Genomic DNA, 22,186 nt, shown 5'->3' with positions numbered 1-22,186 from the left:
CCAGTAGATAAAATAAGAAACCCTGTCTGAGGTTGACTCCTGTGGAACACCACATATCTGTCTTCGTCCTGTCCCTCTGACGTGTGTACATTTCTGCATTTTTGCGTTAGGGAGTGTGTATGCTTTTGTGGTTGCCACATATATCATAGAGTTCAAAAGTACTGATTCATCTTCAAGCCAGTCTTTCCACTGATTAACTGAAGCAGTTCTATTTTTAGCTCAGTTGTAAACTGTCATTGTTATCAGCTTATGTTAACAGACAGCTGTTTGAATCAGATGAAAACTGAGCGTATTTGATGAATGAAACTATTTGTATGGTCCAGCATCATTTCTGTTATAGCAGTTACTCCCAGTCACCCCTCACTGTTGGTGAAAAAGATAAATATGTTGTGATGACACAGCCAGACTGTGCATTTCATCATTTCCACAGTATGTCAGGCTTGTCAGGCTTCATGCATGATGAAGTGCTTCAGTGACTTCTTTATTAGATTCCAACACACAGCCATTAATTAATCCTGTTTTCATTCTTGTCAATCTTGGGATACCACCCACCTGTCACCCCCGACAGGATGAAGGTTGCTGATGCCTATTACAGTGGAGCGAGTGAAGAACATCGGGAGAGATCTTTTCCAAAACTGACAGAACCTTCAAAGTTTCTTTTTTCCTCACTTCTCTTGACTTTGTTTAGTATGAAAGCAGTAAACTCGATTTTTCTTTCCTCCTAGTTGTTTGTATAGATTTAAACTTGCAAGTTTATGTTTATTTTTAGGTGAACACCCACAGTCTTTCTCAATGATTGGTGGCTATACCTCTATTATATCTTCCCCTATCAAACCATACAAACTTTGTAATTAAACATAGAGGTTTTCTTTGTAAAACATTTAAATCAGCCCCATTTTTGACCTCATCCCATATTCGTATTAAACCAAACGACGCAAAAGCAAACTCCCTCTTGGAGTAGGATATGAAGAATTCATGCTGTGGTTTTCATGTAACATGCACAGCCACTTAAGAACATCACTAAAGCACTACCCCTCAAAGCTAAATTTCACAATGCTCTTGGCTGCATCAGAGCGACAGAATCTTTTTTTCTGTGTACCATAAACCCTTAAGTGCCTTTATTGAGAGTGATAACGGGGGATGAACAATCCTGTCTTTGTATTGTTTGGAGGGTATATTTTTCATTGGGTTTTGGAATACAATGCAATTAAAGTTTGACAACAGATACAGCAAAAGAGAAATACAAGCACTTGTCTCTCAGAGCAGTTTTTTATGCAACTGATTGCTTTTTACTGCCCATCCGTTTCCATGGTGTTGCCAGCGCTTATGCACACAAACCCGACGGTGCTTTTTCAGAAACCCAAAAGTGAACGGCCCACTGGCTTTTTAATCCAGACTTAAAAATAAAACCCTGAAATTGGATGCTTAACATTCAAATAAATGAAATGTCTAGAATTTTCACAGCTTTAATTTAGCATTAGAAAAATTCAGAAGAAAAACATCACGCCAAATCCTTACCACTTGTAAAGAAAAAGTCAAATTCTAAACAGAACAACATATGTGAGATTTAAAATTATACTGATTTACTAATTCAGAAAAGTACACCTGTACAATCAAACACAATCCATTGTTTTCTTATAGAGGTGATGAACAATAGCCCCACAATAAATCCTGCCACAGTAAAGTTTTATTATTCAATCTTTGTTGACACTGTAAGAGAGGTGTTAATGTAATGTGTATGTTTTTTGGTGTAGCTGTATTCGACTGTTTCAGATTGTTTTAACCGCACTCATTTAAATGCAAGTGGTACAGAATGTAAGAAATTGATGCATTCCAATAGATCACGAACATCTCCACTAACTACATGATCAAGTATTACCAGAGAATTAAAGGAAGAGCTCTCTTACACAGAGCCAGGACAATGTTAAGCTTTCACAAAGGTTACAAAGATAGGACTTATTGCACCTGTGATTGTTTTAGGTGTACCTAATAAACTGGTGACTCACACTCATCTGCATAACTTTTAAAGAGTTTCCCTTTGTGTTTGACTGAGTGGAGTTCTGTTTAAATAGTAAATTATAGATTAAAGTAGAGAATATCAATAAGTAATGGATACTTTACTGTTTTATTGTAATAATGTAACCTAAATATGTAGGCTGAATAGCGTGATTTGCTGAATGGAAGAAGCCCTTAGAAATGTTCTGCCCTGAAGCTCTGAAACCTTCAATTAGGGAATTAATTATCACTTACGCTACAGCTGGCCTTAAAAAGGGAGCATGAACAGAAAGGAGGAACTGAACTGAATAAAACAATGTACATATTGTAAAAAGGGATTTTACAGCAGGGAAATACATTTAGATCTTGCCTAAGCACACTTCTCAAAGCCAGTACATCTAATAGATTATTGTCTTTTTTTGGACTACATGAGTACCCTACCACTCCCCCATTCACCCATAGTCTCAGATTTTCATTGCCATTGATTGGATGTCTTCATACTCTGTATAATTTACTCCAGGGTTGGATCTATCACCTCACTGACGGAATTTGGGCTTCTTTGGCTCAGCAAACGCGTTGACTAGTTTTGTGAAATTCATAACTCCCCCAGCAATATGATTGTGGCTGTCTTTGTGTGCATGGGTTGCAAAACTGTAATAGATGTGTTGATAAGGGAGGACAATGTTGCAGGGAAAGGTGGAGCCAGCAAAGGTGTCATTATTGTACTTTAAAGGAAAACACTATTCACATTGGATCGTCATACACCAATAAGTATCTGTTTGTTACAGTCATTGCATTTGAGGAATTATTCTGACATGAAGGGCTTTAATTTTCTATTTTAGTGTACCCACTTTCCTTCAACCTGACTTATGTACTTCAATTTCAGGTATTGATTTCCTGCATTTCCCAGAATGACTTTCACCAACCCCCAGAGAATGGGTGAGCACCTGTTGAATTCAGAGAGTGAGAAGTAGTGGAAATAATAGTGTGATAAGAATGAGAGCCGCAGTTGTGGCTATGTTACATTCTGGTCTGCTGATTCTCTTATCGGTGTAGAAATTGGGGTCTCTGTCTCTTTTGTGATTTATTCCTTTCATGTTCATGATTGCAAAATGTCGTATCTGGAGAGAAGGCCCTGCTCTTTTACTCTAAAGGACTGTCACCAAAACCAAACATTTACTGCTGATCTCCCAGTCTTCCGCCACCAAGCTGGAAGAATCTTGACATTATGTTGCATGGTCTACAGTATATGTTTGGCTAGTTACAAATAACTATTAGGTACACCATTAACCACAAATCTTACCCAGCAATGCAAGATAAATCCTACCTCACCCTTACCTGTTTGCCTGCTGTTTTCAGTATTGCATTTAAGTTCATCTATATTTCAAATGATATACTCTATCTATATCTCCTGCAGTGTTTTCCCCCTCATTTCTTGTTGTGCGGACAGGGGACATTGGCCACAGCTGGAAAACATCCCAAGTGGCTACATGTGTTGCAGCATGCATGGTTTAGCCAGTATCCCAGAATGCCTGTAGGCATGGGTTGTCCAGCATAGGCACAATGCGTTGCTTTGTTTCTGTCTCTCACTTGAAAATGAGTCTTTTGACAGGATTAGCCTAGCATGACATGGGTTTTTTTGCAGTTCATGTAAATGTTTTTTAAGGTATGTTGTTTAGCAAAAGGAATTATAGAAATTGTCTCTTTCATCAGTTCCCAGTGTAAAGAGCTGTACATTTGAAGAATTGCCATAAAGACTGTTCATTGAGCACCAAGGCTTCAGCATTTAATTAATCATACTTCCTCTTTGCTAATATAATCATCATTTCAGAGGTAAATATGAACTTATTTGGATTTTACTATCATGCCTCTGAATTAAAATATAGTCTGATTTGGTAGACGTACATGTAACAGTAAATATTTAAATAAATTGCAGTAATACATTTAAGTAAAACATAGCAATATTATTAGCCCTTATTAGAGAAATAGTTATTTTTGTGCTAATAGGAAGTGAGTAGATCTGATGTCTTAGGTATCTTATGGGATAAACAGTTACAGTCTAAATGGCTAGGAAAATATGAGCATGCTTAAAGGCACACTGCCCACTTTTTTGATCTCTTGATTCTGTTTTTTTATTATAAATTTTCACAGTGGAAAATGGGTTATTTCATCTTACCAGTCCAAACACAGCACTTTGTCAGGCCAGAGCCATATAAGTAGGTAAGCAGCTCCAAAAGGAAAGACAATTTAATTTTTTTAAATCCTTAATTACTTAAACTGACTGCTTGGAAATGTGTGACATAGAGCACAGTTGTATTTCACCCAAGGTGAAAGGCAGCTCTTTTGCAGTCATTTACTAATTCAGGTGAATCTAAAGGGAGATCCCTAAAGTCTTCTGCATATTCCATTAAGCTGCTCATTGTTATTCTGTACCTGATTTTAATTAAGAAAAGTAGGAACCCAACTGTGTGATTTTAAGTGTATGTATATGTAAGTGTATGCATGTGTATGTGTGTGCCTTGTTGCACTCACTTTTGCTCAGAGGCGGGGAAGACAGTCGTTACGCCTGTTCATAGCTCTTTGCAGCATAATTCTTTTCTGCTAATCTCCATCCAATGATAGACACATTCATTCATTAGTATTCATATGATTATAAGCTCTGCTACCAAAGCCAAGCAGATGATGTAGGGTTTGGTGAATATAACTAACCACTCTTCACAAAGGAGGCATGTGGTGCCACCACTTGGTTAACTGCTTTATTTTCTAGGAAATTTGTTGTTTGGAGGAACAATAAGATGAGCAGAGTTGCATTTTGCTTTTATTTATGCTTTTTGAAATTAATAAAAAACAGTTTCCCATTTGCATAAAGGTCTCTCCATTCATGTGTTCCAACCACTGGGCCATTATTGCTTTCTTTGAATCATTTGGCTTTATCACACTCTGGCAGTAAGTGTTGAGATTGGTAGTACAGCACTTCTGTTCAATAGATGGTGCTGAGCAAGGATGTGGAAAATGAAGCTCCCATCCAGTCCATTTAAATGGAGAATTGTGATTAATTGGAATCGATAGTGTTAGCATCGACACTCACCACTTCCCATCTACAGTGCCCTGCCTTGACCCCCGCTTAATGTGGTTATGTACACTTCAGCTAGTCCACATAACACACATGCATGGACACACACATATACAGTACATATTCGAGACATCATAACATGAAGCATCCACTTCATTAACGCTGCCTGTTACAAAATACTACATCTTAAGTCATGCCTGTGTGAGATACAATTCTCATATACACTCACTCACACTGAAAGTGATGAGCCTGGAAAGTTGTGATGTGGTTGGAGGAACAAAAGATAAGTCGATTGAGAACTGGAAGCACAGCAGAGTCACTGCAGACTGAGTTAGAAAGTGCTCACAACAATTTGAATTGAAGTTCTTTTTGCAAGTGTTCAGTCTTCGTGGAACCAGAATTTCTTGTCATGTCTGCAGATGACTTTCAGGTCTCTCTCCTGTGTCCTCTTTGGGCCAAATGTCAAGTTTCAAGCCGTTACACAAAGTCGTGGGTATATCACTAGCTATTAGACCTCGGATGCATCAGCTCAGGGGATCATTTTCAACCTCACCTTTGAAATGTCATTGCTCCATGGGCTAGGATTTCTATTCCTGTGTAGAGAGTGCTGCCTTTTTTTTTACTTTATCAGATTGTATAGTTGGACCATGAACCAAGGCAGCTATGTTGCTTTGGGGTAACTACAAGTGTTTGTTGTGCTTTTTTTTTGTGTATCCATGTTTGTAAAGTAAGATGAGACAAACATATCAGCTTATCTGTATGTTGAGGAGATATTGGCCTTAAGTTCAATATCGGGTTGTCCACTTTGAGAATTGAATAGTGTATTAATGCATCATTTCTTTGCATAAAAACCATGTAATGTCAATAAAAAAAGATGCTGAGGACCACTTCACTGAAGCTAAGAGACACAAACACAAAATACACACTTACTGTATTAACATTAAACCTTCTTTTAGGAATCAAATTTAAAGCTTTGTCACTTTAATACATTACAATACCTAACAGATAAAATAAGGCACATTTTGTTAATATCATAAAGATACTGAAATTGAACAGCCTGGATAACTCACTGGATAGACAAAAAACCATTTGTGATATATTAGCTGACAACTTGTAAAAGAACATGACATTCAGATTCAGTGAATTCGTTGTTAAACACAACCATCATGCAGCTCCTGGGTACAGCTACACACACAACCTGCAATGACATTTCTTTTTTTTAAACATTTAATCTATTTTCCTTGAATTTGAATTAAATCTTCATTGAAAGCCTGATATATATTCCAGAATTCTCATTAAAGTTGACTAGACTGATTACTCACCCTGCAGTACAGCTGCTAATCATAAAAAAAGTATTTGATTCAGTGTAGAGCTTCAGTGACTCTAATCTAAATGATTCAGCTCAGGCTTTTTTCCTACCCTTGCATGATTATACAGTAGGTGATTGGCAGCTTTGATACAAAAATATCAGTACTGGAATCAGCTAAGCCTATATTAGCTGAACTATTGTGCTGAGATATACTCAGAGAAGCAGTGCACCTTGGTCCGGGCCAGAGGAGAGTCTGTAGCTGTTTGGGCCTTATCTTAAAGTGTGATTTGCCCTGAAGCCACACTTGGCAGGGAATTTGAAGAGCTGTCTGTAGGTGAGAGGGGCCAGAGACATCACATCGTCACTCAACATCACTTTTTGCGTAAGGGCACAGTTACAGCAGGCAAACTTGCATTCATAAATCGATAAAGACACTCTGAAACAAGCCTCTTTTTTCATCCTTAGTCACACATATTTTTATCCATTCATTTCTCTCACACATTACACACACATTACCAAGGAGACGGCCACAGTCAGCCCAAAAATTCAAGAGGCCCTCCATGGTAATAACACAGCATGATATTCTTTTTATTGTAGATGGAGTGGCCTTCTTTCTTTTTAAAAAGAATTCTCCCTTCTTCACTAATAAACCCAAGAATAACATTTGCAGTTTACACATTGTAAGTTCTTTTTAATTGAAACCATTGTGTGCGATTGTTTTGAACGTGGCCCGCGAGTGTTGGTTTCAGATCAATGGCTTCAAACGCAGGAAATAATTATTTTGCGTTGAGATGAAAGTCAGGGTACAGCAGCACAAACAGCCTGTGGATCCAGCCTTTTTTAATTAGTGCTGTGTGTCTCCTGCTCTGCGTGGCAAATTAACATCCACCATCGAGGATAAGTGATTGTGCTGCACAACGGTGTGTGGGTGGTTGTGTTTGTGGATGAGAATTTGTGTACATGGGGTCTGGGGTGAGTGGGGGTTACATTTTTTTTTGGCCTTTTCTACTCCTGACAATCTATAATAATAAAGACTATAATATAAATTGTAAGATATCGCGTCCAATATGCTGTTCCATTTTTTCAGCTATAAATATTAGACCAAATATACATCTTGTCATAGTTTAAAACCAATATTCCAAGTTTTCATAACTTTCCTAACTGCTGTGTTAACTGTACAGGATCAGTCCGTTTGTTTTTCCAGTCTGGCTCAGTATGACTTAATTCCAAATGTTTTGAAAATAAATATAGTTGAAGGTTGAATAAGTTAAATTGAATAACCTTAGTAGCTTTTTCAAGCTAATGCGTCAAGATTCCCTTTCTGCATTATGTCTGAACTCCACTGAAAGTGGTGGCTTTTTAAATAAGCATGCATTTTAAATTCACCTGCTTTCTATTATGTCTCCATTAAAGCCCCTGAAAACTTGGTTTTAAATCTAAATGGTCATGACTAAATAAGTAACAAGTATTACATTTAATTTGGTAAATTTTAGACACATTAGGAGTAATTTAACTACAGAGGCCTCAAAGTTATACATCAATGCCATGATATTGTCACATATGAACTACTGTATGACCAGCTGGACGCAGACAGGAAGGACTGCATTACAGTCAGAAACAGTCTATAAGCGGGCTTTGAAAACAATGGATAATAAGTCAAATTCATATCATCATTGTAACATTTTACAGAAGCATGATTTTTTAAACTGGGAAAATATGGTCAAATTTGCTGATATCTTGCTTGTTTATAAAATGTTCCATGGTTTAGCCCCCCCTCCACTCAATGAATTTTTTTACACAAGACCTTAACTCATCTACCAGAGCTACTTCCAGAGGTGACTGTAAAATACCATATATGAAAAGTTCCTTCGGACAGTCACCCTTTTCCTACCGAGCAGCGCGTACCTGAAATATGATACCTACAGAATTAAGAAACATTTCTTCTCATACCACCTTTTCAAAAGCTATAAAACAGTGGTTACTGGACAATCAAACATGTAGTCATAACATGCAGTTATGCTTTTGTAATTTTTTTAATATATTCCTGTACTCACATGTCAATGTATTCTACGTGTCATATTATTTGTGCTTGTCTGATTTTGTCTGTGCTTATGTAATTCGTATTTTAATGTTTTATCCATGCTTCTGTGTTGTCTGATTATGATTTTAAGTGCATGTTTTTTTTTTGTTTTTTTTTTATGTTGTCTGTATGCCATGTTTTAATATTTTATAAGATCAACCTGCCAGGGACTCCAGATGAAAATTAGTCTGTATGGCTAAATCTGGCTCATTTACATTTGGGCATTGTCCTTATGTTCATTAATGTGCACTGTCTCTTTTAAATAAAATAAAGGTTTGATCAGATTTGATTGACACTGACCATTCAATTCACTCATCATATTTTGATTCATATTCAATTCATATTAATGCAAAAAAGTATGTGACATATCCTTTTTCCTTGAGTCCCACCCACAGAGAAGAAAACAACAACCCAGAAATCTCAAGTCAAATAACCAAAACTGTAAATTTGGCAGAAAATAGTTTCATATGGAATCGGAGAATGAGAAAACATGTTTTCAGGGCCTTTAAACAATTGTATGTATATGTAGGAACATATGAAATGTCATTGTTTGTGACCTTAATTTCTTGCCACCTCTGATATGTTCAGAAATATTTTGTCATTCTGTTAATGTTGGAAGTGAGTGCTGGTTTTACATCCTTGACCTGTCGTCTTTCAGGGATGCCCAGGTTTGCCAACCAGCCATCGCCGACCACTGTGCATCTAGGGAACAGCCAGGTGATGGCATGTGAGGTCAATTCGGATCTGGTGCCCTTCACCCGGTGGGAGAAAGACCGCCAGCCGTTGGAGCTGAGCACCAGGCTGGTCCAGCTGCCCAGCGGAGCCCTGGTGATCAGCAACGCTTCAGATGCAGATGCTGGCCTTTACCGCTGTCTGGTGGAAAATGTGGGATCGTCCAAGTCCAGCGACGAGGCCCAGCTGCAGATTCTGCCAGGTAATTTGAGGAAATTGACAATAGGTGAAATGTTGTCCAGTAAGAATGCAGTTAGTTAATCAGTTAGTTTTTATTGGTAGATGTAGGATTTTGTGGTTATAATTTCAGTCACAAACACATTATGTTTGCTGGAATTATTTCAAATTTGTTTGGACACTAAACTTCCATTGCTATAGAACAGTGAAAGCATTTTTTTGTTCTTGTCCTCAGTTGTACCTGTTAATCAAACATTTTCACATCCTCGATTACAGTGTAATTATATTGAGCTTACACTGTAGAACCACTTGTGCAGTAAATTGAAATTAAAACATAGTTCAGTGCATCATTTGATTAAAGTGGTACATGGTGTCCCCTCTGGGTTGTTAATTACCTTTAGCATGAAGAAATCTGCCTAAATGTAATGATAGATGGTCGAGTACCAAAAAGAGAGGAGTAGATCTCCCACTGGGGTTATCAGTGATGCTGACAGTAAATCAGTTGTAGCTCAAAAGGGGGCTAAATTCCGTTGTGGCAGAGTCTTGTCTCACCCCTCCACAAGTTTTATTTACTGAGTTGTTAAGCACCAGGCTCCTGGCAGCACAAGGAAGATATTAGAGGTCATAAATCAGACTTCAACAAGACACAAGTAGGATCTTTATCTCTGTATGTCTCCTCAAAGGATGTATGGCAAAAAGGCTTGATGAATACAAAAGGAAAGCTCATAAAGCTCTGTGAAGAAATTGAAAGAAATTTTGTTTTTGTGTTTTGTATGCTACCAGATGTTGAAGTGACAAATACATTTGTACTTGTTTGGTTTATATGATGTCATAACAAATCAGCTTGAGAATACCGTTACTTGGGTTTTTCCAGAGAGAGAAGATAAGAGTTGAGCAAAGTGACATCAACATGGACATTATTCATTTGACTGTTCTTGGTTTGGGTGTCAGGAATGATTCCCCATCAGACAGGAGTTCTTTTGAAGTTTTTAAGACAGATGACACCACTTATGTAAAAGGTGGCTGTTCTGTTTCACTTACTCACACCAACGTTAACCTCGGCCTGAACCCTGACCTTTTTTTTTTCTCCCATCTAAGAAACTGGAGAAGAGAGGAAGCTGGAGTTCCTGGTGCAGCCTGTATCTGTGACCAAGGTGGTGGGCGCCAGCGTCCTGCTACCCTGCGTAGTCACTGGTTACCCTGCGCCGCATGTACGTTGGATGTTTGGAGACAAGCTGCTAGAAGAAAGGTATGAGCTTGAACTCTAGCTGTTGGATTTTTGATCCATTTCAGAAATTAAAGAAGGCTTAAAATGCTACAGGATTTCTTGGGGCATACTTCTGCTTTTTGCACCTTTCAAAATCACCTTTACCAATCAAAGTTGCCAATAATTACTCTAAAGCCAGACACTGCTGTGTTCAATGTTCCCTGGCTCTCCCATATTCTAGGTTTAGGCTTTAGGGTTGTCAGCTGAGGGGAAGTTCACAAATTAAGAGCCAAGAGAGAGTGTCACAGCGTCTGTGCTCTCACTCCTCTGGCTCTCATTAGCTCAGACAGAGCAGCTCAAATCCCTCGAAGAGAATTGCATTGGACATGGGAAGTTTGATTCTCACCAATTAAGAAAGCACTTTGTTAACCTAACCCCTGTGTACCAGTCCTGTAGCATAAGAGCTTTGCAACTTGTGGGTTCAACAGAAAATAGCTTAAATAGGGCTCATTCATCTAAATCCAGCCCCAGAATGGGATTTCTCCCTTCAGTGAAATTAAATGTAAGGTCATCACTTTGGTAACCACAAGGCTCCAGTGTGGTATGAGCTAGAATATCATTAGATTTTCCAACCGTAGTTCCAAACACAGAACTACATCTCAAATTAAATGACTTAAACACCAATGAGTACCTCTGACCTCCAATGGGAGCTTGCTAAAAACACACACACACACACACACACACACACACACACACACACACACACACACACACACACACACACACACACACACACACACACACACACACAGGTGTCGACGTTGGTAATTAGCAAGTCCTTGCAAAATTGAAGTGGACCACCATGCTCCTGCCTTCAGAGCAGAAATGGATTGTGTTGTGAATACATTACCAAGACTGTTCTTTTGATTTCAATACGACATTGACAATTAAAAAGAATAGCACTGGAACTTTCTTTTTTCTCCTTGAGAGTCTGCTGTCCCTCTCAGGCATTACATGAGAGATAGAAGAGGTGCTGTCAATTAAAAACTGGTGTGGCATGCAGTGTAAGGGAGAGAGAGGGGAATCTGCAAAGAGTGTCTAATTGGTCTTTGGTGCACAGCACAAATGGGGCCTTGAAAGTGGCAATGCTGAAGCATGAGATGAAAGTTTATGAAGATGTGTCAAAGCTACTAATTGAAGGCAGGGTGACTCACTGACAGTGGGGATTATCACATTAATCGTCTGCCACTGATGCTTCAGCTTGGTCATAGCTCTTGTTTTCTTTCTGTCAATTCACTTCAAATCATCTTTATTTGCATGAATGTATAACAACAGTATTGCCAATGCTACATATAGATTACTTAAGAACAATTAATTTCATACATTTCATTAAATAAGTAAATAAAACAGTAAAAGTTGTGTTCACAATAGTAGAGAGACAGTTTTATCCTGAGCTACAAGATAATGTAGGTGATTCAAAATGAGTGCAACATGAAGCCATGTATGGTCATTTTAGACAATACAGATTCTTGGATGTCTAATTCTCCCCAGTAATTTTAAAGGGGACTGACTCATTAGAAGTATTTTTAGTACTATTAAAGACACAGTGGAATCCTTAAAGTATTTTCAAAATGTGCCATATGAAGGATTTCTGTGTTTGAAGAGTCTCATAAGTCTGTGACAGACGTTACTGTTTCTTTCTTTTGTATCACCTGTCCAAATTGCCTTGTATGATGTGACGACTGCTATAAAACTCTTTGATGTCAGTGATGACAGATGGGGACAGAGCAAAGGCCTGAAATGAACATTTAGAACAGGTGGTTGTTTAACTCTCAGCTGAGAAGTTGATTTCTCTATGCTGAGTTACTGTATCTTATCTCTTAAAAGTCCAGTATGCTGGGATCATACTACACAATGTTTTTTGTCTTTTGAGATGGTCACTCTGTCAGATTAGGCAATCATAGTCATAAATTCTTGATAGCAAAGACCGTATCAACCAATCATGGCTAGCAGTCTCTGCAGGTAAGGCGGGCTCTGTCTTTTTCCTTGATTGTGTGGGTGTACAGATTGTGACGTTGCACCCCCAAGTACAGTTGATTTGGTATATTGCCATTGAATCATATGGTCACTGTTCACTGACTAAATAAAAATTCCTCTTTCACTTCGCCACGTTCTGCACAGAAGTGTGCAAGAGTATGCCCGTTGTAGGTCATCACAGACACCTGTCGCAAAAGGGGAGACCAAAATAATCTGATCATCCAGAGGTGGCCCAGATGCTGTGTCAGTGCTTTTCCACTATGACACTTAAACAGGATAAAACAGGATAAAACAAGCAATTGGTGTGCCCGACACTAATTTTCGTTTGTCAGGTTAGGGTTAGGTTCTCATTAATAAGTATGAGCAAGTAGATTGTTAGTCGTCTGGTACCAGTTATTTTTAAATATGTCAATACAGTTTCAAATTCAGTTAAGTTTATTTATATAGTACCAGATCATCAGAAGTTCTCATACAGAGAAGGTCTAGACCGTACTTTTTATAATAATATTTACAGAGACCCAGCAATTCCCACCACAAGCAAGCACTTAGTGACAGTGCCAAGGAAACACTTTTAACAGGCAGAAACCTCGATCTTTAGTTTTTCAAAGAGAAGTAGGGGGTACTACTCAGATGATATTATGCACTCTTGTGTGAAATTATTCAACTAAAGAATCTCCACACTGTATGTTGAATGAAAGATTGATATTGTGGTATCAGTTATGCTATGGTTTATTCTCCTCACCTCATATTCATTTAGGCCCAGAGATAGTCTATTGTTAAGGAAACCAAGCTCACCATTTATTCTAATTATGCTTCACAACACCATGAAAGAATATGTAACACTTGAAGCTGCCCAGTCAACATGATAAAAATACTATACAGCCCTAGGAAATGGACCTTTGGATTGCTTACAAATACTAGTCCTGATGACACAGGACAGCCATCTTTTGTTCTTGGGAGTATCACTCTATCACCTAATAGAATTCCCCAGCAGTCAATAAAATGGATGAATTATGCATGTCGGCCAGCAACAGGGAATTGACAGAGCATGTAAATCAACCCCCTTCCAAAGCCTCAAAACCATCCGTCTCCTCTCTTCCTAGTCTTCTCACCTTCATTTAAATATGATTGTGTGTAAAGAGAGAGAAGCATGGTGTGGGACATTTGTTTGCATTTGGACTATTATTGGACTGCAGTGAAACCCTCTCACACATAGGTTTCATATTACAGACATTTTTAAAAAGAAAAATTTTAAAAGAAAATACTTAAGCAAAAGAAGGGAGGTGATCCCAAATTGCTACGTTATTGTTAATCTAAAGGTATAATCATTACAATGTCAAACCTGTGGTTACTAGTGGGAATGTCAAGCATGTTTTAACACTGGTAATACAGATCCCAGAGTTGTGTTTGAGGGCAGCACGGTGGTGCAGTGATTAGCACTGTCGCCTCACAGCAAGACCGAAGAAGGCCGCAGGTTCAAACCCCGGTTGCCCGGTTGTGTGGAGTTTGCATGTTCTCCCCGTGTCTGTGTTCTCTCCGGGTGCTCTGGCTTCCTCCCACCATCCAAAGACATGCAGGCTAGGTTAATTGGTGTCTCTACAATTGTCCTTACGTGTGAGTGTGAGTGGTTGTTTGTCTATGTGTGGCCCTGCGATGGACCAACGCCTTTCGCCCGATGTCAGTTGAGATTGGCTCCAGCCCCCCGCGACCCTGTACACAAGATAAGCGGTTGACGATGGATGGATGGAGTTGTGTTTGAAATGACATGTGTACCAACCACAGGCAGCAGGAAACAATGCCAGTTAGATGTTATGACAATAATAATAATAAGCATTTTAACTGTAATGTAATATCTGACCAATCATTGTGGAACTGCCAATTCCACAATGCCACAACAGAAATTTTGCAGTAGGAATTCTATATGAATTGTAATAAAGTGGAATTCAAACCACCAGCACTTTTATAACGGTTTGATTGTGATTGCTGTGGTAATGCATGCATGCCCACACAAAATAATTGATTCTGTAACTCATGGCTGAGTAAATGCCACTACCCTTTACATTTTCTTGTAAGCTAACAATCATTCAGACGCACTCATCCATAATTGGCTATATTTTTTGAATGAAGTCACGAAGTGACACTCAGACCTTTAACCTGCTTTGTTCTCTTCATCCTACAAGAGCATTGTTAACACCCACACCATCAATGGCTGTCATTTTTAAAAAATTCTCTGTTATGGTTTTCAAACTAATTTTGAGACATTTGGTACCATTCTGCTCTTTACTTGTTGTTTTCAAACGGCACAGAGAATGGCCACTGCAATAAAAATATGGTTATTGCAACTGAACCTTTCAGCCTCTCAAAGAAGCCTGTCAGAGAAACTATCGATGTTAATGGCCTGTGATTTTCGCTTGCTCTTTTCTTCAGAGCAACTATTAGTGAGTTTAATGGCCTCGTGCTGAGCTCTTATTCATCCCACAGCAGCAAATGATACAGTTCTTAGTGGTGTTTCAGACGTCATTGGAAATCATAGATTCAGCTGACAAATGCAAATGTTACTGAGACCACAGAACACCATCACCTCTGCCTAGCTTATTCGTAGTTTACATGTGATGTCACATTCCAAGGAAAACGCTCACTTAGAGGGCAAAAAAAGAAAGCAACCGATACACTGTTACTTTAAGTTTGTTACTTTTGCGTTGCCAAAATGCTGGATGGTTGTTGTGCTTTTGGACAGACTAATCGACGAGGAGACAAGCCTGAGCTGTGTTAGGTGAAGGAGTCCCCTCAAGGTAAACGTAAACATTACCACAGTCGAGCGCTGGCAGGGACCTGCCGGTTTTTAACGGCGGAAATACAGATAAGGGTGTTGTGTATGGATCGCGTATAGCCCAACACTTGCAGTTCATGTCCATATCTATCTTTTTCTTGAGTTGAGAGGTGAATTAACGGCTTTTGCTTTGTCTCTATGAGGGAGTCACGCTGTGAGCCGCTATGTTGGTCTGTTGTTTTGCCCTCCAGGTCACCGCGCATGTCACGTGACTGAAAACTATGAATTGTTAAGGAGGAAAAGTGGAGAATTATAGTTTCTTGTTATCCAAGTGTCAGAATGTGAATGTGAAGGTACACTCGCTGCCACTTTATCAGGGAGACAAATGCAATCCAGCGCAACAGCTCTGCACATATTCTTCCATTACAAAGCTTAAAATGTTTTGTTATGTTTGATGCAGTCTGGTACAAGGTAACTGCTTAACTACAACCTCAATAATATAGTTAAATGAATACCTCTCTGACAGTGTCAAACAAAAACAGATCATTATTATCTTTGGAAAAGTAGAATGTTGAGGTTGCATCATATTTTTAAGGTGTACAGCGTAAAGGGTACATAAAAAATGGGGCTCAAGATTCTGTATGTCCAGGAATAAGAACACATCAAGAAGAGTTAAGGTCCATGTGAGTATGAAATAGAAACTTCACCTATTAGTACTGTAGGTATCCACCACAACACATTCTTCCAGATACACAGGAGGCCCATATGTTTAGAATTCTTCTTAGGAACTCAAAAAAACCACTGGTAAAATGATAAATGGCGGCAGCAGAGTGGTTATGTTGGCATGTGGGGCTGAAAAAACAAGACAAGCAACATGGTTTTCTGGCAGTGGAGCATGGAAAATGTCCTTTTAGGATGTCTTGAGTCTCAAGCACATCACAAACACTCACAATCTCACTGGCTGTCTTCAAAACATGTTTCCTGTCATAGCCTCTATTGTTCTTCTTTGTATTCTGGTTATAATGTTACATTTTATTGTCAAGAAGGAATTACATCTAAGAGGAACACATTGGCTATTGGCTGAATCTGTAATCAGTGAAAGTCTGCTTATTACTTACTTACTATAACTTAGTTATATACTGCAATTTACCAGTAAAAGCTCAAACTGTGTGGCATCATTAGTTGAAATATTTATTCACCGATAGTCTGGACCTGCACATTGTCTGTCACATCATAAAGCAACTCACCTGCAGCGCTTTACTGTGGCTCTTCACTAGACATTATCTGGGTATTTGTCCTATTTAAAGGCTTTATTATCCGGTAGAGTACTGTAGTTTTGTAGATGTGACACAGCATTGGGCACATAGGGTTCACATGGCTTCAAACACCCCAGAGGGCCCACCAGAACCCTCACAAAGTATATTATGCATGTTATGAATTATGGGCTGCAGCTTCATCATAATATGCACTAATCAAATGATCGGTTTATTCTTGGCGGCCCTGGTAGGGTAAAAAAAAAAAGAAAGAAAAGAAAGTCAGGTATGCAAGAGTTGTTTTTGTCTCGAGGGCCCTGTGGCTTTCCATTACGAGCCAGAGGAAAACAAAAACGTTTTCATGGCTGAGTCACTTGAGATGCCCCAGCCTGGGCTATTGGCACCAGGTTGCTTCTCACATTAATCTCTATTTGTTTATTCATTCATTTCTTTAGCGAGTCTGATTTCTGCCTACTCTCCTTTTGTCTCTCACATTTGTTTCTCCAAATACCACAGCTCATATCTGGACAGGAATAGCTAAAGAACCAAATGTTGTGTTTTGGAAGCAGGAAAAATCATGCCACTCTGCTCTTAGTGGCTGTAAAATGAAATGCCACTGCTTTATTCACACCTTGAGCATGTTTCAAATTCATGGAACTGTTATGATTATGACCTGGTCTAAAGGGGGGAAGTTCAATTTGCGTTCACTTTGAACCACAACACCTTGAACAGCACAATACTTAGCATTCATGGTACATGACTGTGCAGAGAGAGATGGGTTGAGACGGTGGAGGGGTTGGTAGTCATAAAGAGAAGGGGGGGGTAGGGAGCAAAACAGAAATTTTGTCTGAACAGAAAATGGAGAAAAAAGATACCAAACAAAGAAAGGTTTAGAGATTCCCACTCTATCCATTAATAATGAATCTCCTTTTTTTGTTGTGACAGTTCTGATTCCACCTGCCTGCCTCTTGTGCTGCAGATAGCATAACCCATGCCCAACCACTGTCACAGCACCACTGATTGTTCTGTGACAGCATACTGTGCTGCCTCCATCAACACACACACACATAACCACAGTTCTTCAGTGATCTGCAGATTCCCCGCGCCCAGGTGTACTGACCTTGCCACCAGTCTGTGTTACGGAAGGCTTAGTCACCACTCACACATACCAAATGTGTCACCCTCCCCCTTTCCAAGCTCTTCTCTGAAGCCTCTGTGGCTGCCACTGCCTTCAAAGCTGAATGGCAGAACAGGGGACAAGACTGTGTTAGAGACCTCTACATGTTGACATTCTCAACACATTTTCTGGACTAGTTAAACACTAGAGAGAATCAGAATCAGGGAGGATGTTCTTTCCAACATTTTGAAACTGATGGATGATTTTTTTTCAGGGGTCACGATAAAGAAAGTCAAAATCTAGACATTTTTTATAGGTAAACTATATCTGACTGAGTTTTTCTCACAATTTTGCCAAAATATAGCAACATAAACAATGTGGAAGCTTAGTTGCAGCTGTTGGAAGCGTAATTGGTAAAAACACTGACTCAAAACCAGATAGAGAAAGCAAGACCAGTTAGCATCATTGCACCTAGTCTGCCTGACACATTTACCCTGTAAGCTTTACATTGCTTATACTGTATGTGTGCATCTGCCATTTTGTTACAAGATAAAAAGTGACAGTGGAAATAGTGAGCTAATTTAACGGCTCCTTGTAGGTGAATACTGATAACGCAGTTTTAATTAGAGCCTCTCTTATGAGCATCTACCACTAGGGACCTGCCGCTAATGCACAAGATATCCTTGTCTTAATTTAAATGAACACAAGTGGAGAGAGCCCCCTCACAATAGAGCAAGGTGTCTTCAGCCCATTCAGCCCGAGTCAATTTACTTTGTCTCCCTCCCTCATGGTCTATAAAAAGTAACACATTACTTGTTCACAGAGCACTTTAGTTGCTGCAGTTAGAGCTAAGATCGACTTGCTCTAAACAGAATGAGAAATTGCCTGGTGGTTTGATATGTGCTGTATGTTCCTCTTTTAAGTATAAGAGGAAGCTGTCAATGCCTTTTATGGTGTATGCGGCACTAAAGGCCAAGAGTCTGAATAGTTGTCCTAGGGAGACTAACTGCAGGAAGCCTGGCACAACAAACTCAAGAGACATCTTTTAGAGGGATTTTTCATTCAGCAGGGATTTGACATTCAGAGCCTCTCAGCAGAATCTGCCATACTCTGTAATGTGCACAGGGAAGCCGTCAATGTATGTACAGCAAGACATTTGGCTTTTATTTTTTATTTTCTCCAGTCTCAGAACCAGAAGAAAAGGCAGCGGCCTACTTTATGTTCTGACTATTATACTTTTATGTAATAAAATGCCAAAGAGCTAAATTGTCTATTTTATCCCTACAATACAAGTGACAGTGATGTCATTTTTGTGACAGCAGATCGAGTGCCTCTCGAATTGTGTGGAAGTAGTAACAAGTCAGCAGTTTGTTTAAAACTAAATGAACCTGCAGCAAAGGGTTGCTTTCCTCAGTGCACTCTTTACCTCTGCGTGTATCCTCACTCCTCTGTGCAAAAACCATTATGCACTGATCTTGCATCTTACTTGCTGGGGCCCTCTGTGGATTTTTATCTTCTTCAGCCGACCCGCTGCTCCTACTTTTCTCCCTGCCTCTCTGTTTCTCTCTTTCTGAATGCAGAGTTCTCTCTGTAAGCTATTGATTTCTGTTTTCTTTCCTCTCAGCCTCCTCCTACGCCCATGCTCCAGTGGTTGTTGAATCAAGCTAGAGCTTGGCCACAGACTGCTTCTGGGCCTATTGGGAAAATCAAAGTTGGGACTGTTTAAAATGGAGGAAGGTCACTGGTACAAATAAGGGCTATAGAAACAGATTTGTGTTTATATTTTTGGATTAGGTGTAAATGGTTTAGAAAAATACATTTTCAGGATTGGTCAGTCTGAAATTAGTGATGAATAGCCTGATTCTGATGTTACAGTCAAACAGTTATGCAGTTTTCAGTGAGCTAGTACGATCTCCTGCCACTGTGTGTTGCAGTATGAACATATATCTTTTAGACATGAAAATAGTCATTTTCATAATGATTTAACTGAGGGTCAAAGTATTTAATTGAAAGTTTACAACCGGGAGTGAGAAGGACTTTTCATACATATAAGCCTCTATGAGAAAAGGAAAATGTTTAGAGGTTGTGAACCCTCAATAATTGTATGATCATTTATTTCTTAATATGCATCACCTCTGTGTATATCGAGTAAAAAGAAACCGTAGTTCTTTAAGTCAGAATCACTTCTTCTTGATGTGAGATTACTGCATTGTTGTTTTGTAGATGCATGTCACCCCAGTTAATTAACAGCTGATGAAAGAAAATGAAAACGTTTTCTTAAGGTGATGCAACAACTGCAGTTGTGACACTGTACAAACTACAAGCTCCAGTTGTAGCTTAATTTATAGCACGAGTAGAATCACTGAATATTATTCTTTTTCCTGTCTACTGTTATACTAGATATCCCAATTCTCGAATTGTCCGTGAATCAGTATATAAAAAATAAATCAAGAAGAATTGTAAATTGCCATTTTTGTCAGGGCAGTTGACTTGGCTGTTGGCATATTTTATTTATTCAGAGTTGGTAAAAGGTGACATATCAAGGGAGGTAAGGAAGGCATTTGGAGTCAGCTGAAGGCCAGTTGGGGAACATGGAGCTCCAGAGGCTGCAGCTTTACCACTCAGTCATCTGAATGGAAATGGGCTATAATGAAGTTTTACATATTTTAAGTCAAAAAAGACACTGAGGCTCAAGTTCAACTCTATCTATAACCCAATATGGTCAGCAGTGCTGACAGTCCTACATGTAGTAAAGGTCATTAATACTGTTTATAAAAAAGGAATTGGTAGGAAAGACTTGTTCAGTCAGATCAGACAAAGTTTCTTTCTTCCTTTCCTATAACTTTGTATCTTTCTGTCTCCAGTGAGGGTCGTCTGGAGATGCTGGGGGGAGGCATTCTCCAGATATCCAATCTCACAGAGGAGGATGCCGGCATCTACACCTGCATGGCGGACAATGCCAACACAACCATTGAAGCCCAGGCTGAACTCACCTTACAAGGTACCCTCAACAACCCACATTGTATGCTTTCTTTTGTAGGACCAAAGGCACAAAATCATAACCATGCCAGAAGCACGGATCAAAAGCTATACATTTATCAATTCTGAATTTCACCATAGGATTAAAATCAGGATTTCATAGTGTACGCAAGATAACTGCATACACACAGCTACAAATCAGCTAATCTGAGAACAAACTTGTGGCTTTATTTTGTTTTTGTTTGTTTTTTTGAGTGAAGTATGAACTTAATTACCATACAGGCTAAAATTAAGACATTGGAGATTAGTGAAGAACAGTTGCAAGTGACAATGCATTAGTTCCAGATCCAACTGCACTCTTGGACCATCCTTCTATCACTGAAAACATTTCATCTGATTATTTTTGGGAATGAGCATATTAAATGTCCTAAGGACCCATATCCCAGACCTGAAACAAAGCAACTGACAATTTAGTTTGAAATTAAATGAACAAGGTGTATTTCTTGTATGCAAACTATGTAGAGGTAACTCAGCCCTGTTGAGATCTGCTGCACACTATGAAAAAGGATATGTTTCTGAAGAAGAGGAGTGTTGACAGTGAGCAGTGTATTCAGCGTAAATAGGCAGCATATGGAGTATTTGTACCTGTTTAGATCTGCTATTTCACATACCTCAACTCGATGCAGGAATGACAGAAAGATTTGAGCTGCTCATATTGCTGGCAGGAGAAAGACAAGTACTGGAATTACAAAAGATTGCAAGAGTAGCAGGCAGTTTTTTAGATACCAAAAAACATAGTGAGAAGACACACACATATAGTACACTTCTGCAACAGAAGCACCATACAGTGTTTCCTCCTTATTGTGTGTCTAAATAGATGTATTCAGACTAATCACGCTTAGTGTTAAATATAATAGTAGACATAAATAAACAGCATTGCTAATAGAACTGCATTTGTATAGTTACATTACAGCAAAAGTACAATGTTCAAAACGATGTTCATTTTTTTAATGTAATGTTAGAACTAAACTGCTGATCCCGAAGTATTTATCACTTAAAATTCAGTGTTGATGAGTAAATTTGAATTCTAGACATGTCTGTCATTGTTGTTGAGACATATTTTTTAGAGTATTAATTATCACACTTTCACAAGCAGCAGCTGCTATTTCCCAAGTGAATGCTGATTTATCTTCACTTTCAAAGTGCTACTTTGAAAGTAAGAACCTAATTTGTTCAAGACTGGTCTGTAATAAATAAATAAATAAATAAATAAATATATAAATAAGCTCAGTACGTGTCATGGTGCAATATACAAAATTTCATGCATAAGCCAACTAGAATGTATGGTGTGATCAGTGGTGACAGTCCCACAGAAAGCATACAAATATTCTGCACTGGAAAGGTCAATAATTAAGTCAATAGTCAAACTTGGAGCATAAATGAACTTTGACTCACAC

At 38.8% G+C, this 22,186-nt stretch overlaps 1 protein-coding gene across 11 annotated transcripts in view; it reads left to right on the top strand.

Annotated features, from left to right (window-relative positions):
- The window catches only part of neo1a (neogenin 1a), a 629,602-nt gene that overhangs the window by 545,505 nt on the left and 61,911 nt on the right, over nucleotides 1-22,186 (top strand). For all 11 annotated transcript variants that reach the window (XR_006822277.1, XR_006822274.1, XR_006822275.1 and 8 more), the window contains exons 3-5: nucleotides 9,116-9,391; nucleotides 10,465-10,615; nucleotides 20,615-20,751. Coding sequence is in view for 6 of the 11 variants with exons in the window: in XM_046033336.1 (XP_045889292.1) it covers nucleotides 9,116-9,391; nucleotides 10,465-10,615; nucleotides 20,615-20,751 (564 nt within the window). In the remaining 5 variants the exon portion in view is untranslated. The remainder of the gene's footprint in view (nucleotides 1-9,115; nucleotides 9,392-10,464; nucleotides 10,616-20,614; nucleotides 20,752-22,186) is intronic.

The sequence above is a fragment of the Micropterus dolomieu genome, linkage group LG20 (assembly GCF_021292245.1).
Source record: "Micropterus dolomieu isolate WLL.071019.BEF.003 ecotype Adirondacks linkage group LG20, ASM2129224v1, whole genome shotgun sequence".
In the NCBI taxonomy this organism is placed as follows: domain Eukaryota; kingdom Metazoa; phylum Chordata; class Actinopteri; order Centrarchiformes; family Centrarchidae; genus Micropterus; species Micropterus dolomieu.
This window is presented reverse-complemented; position numbering and strand designations above follow the sequence as displayed.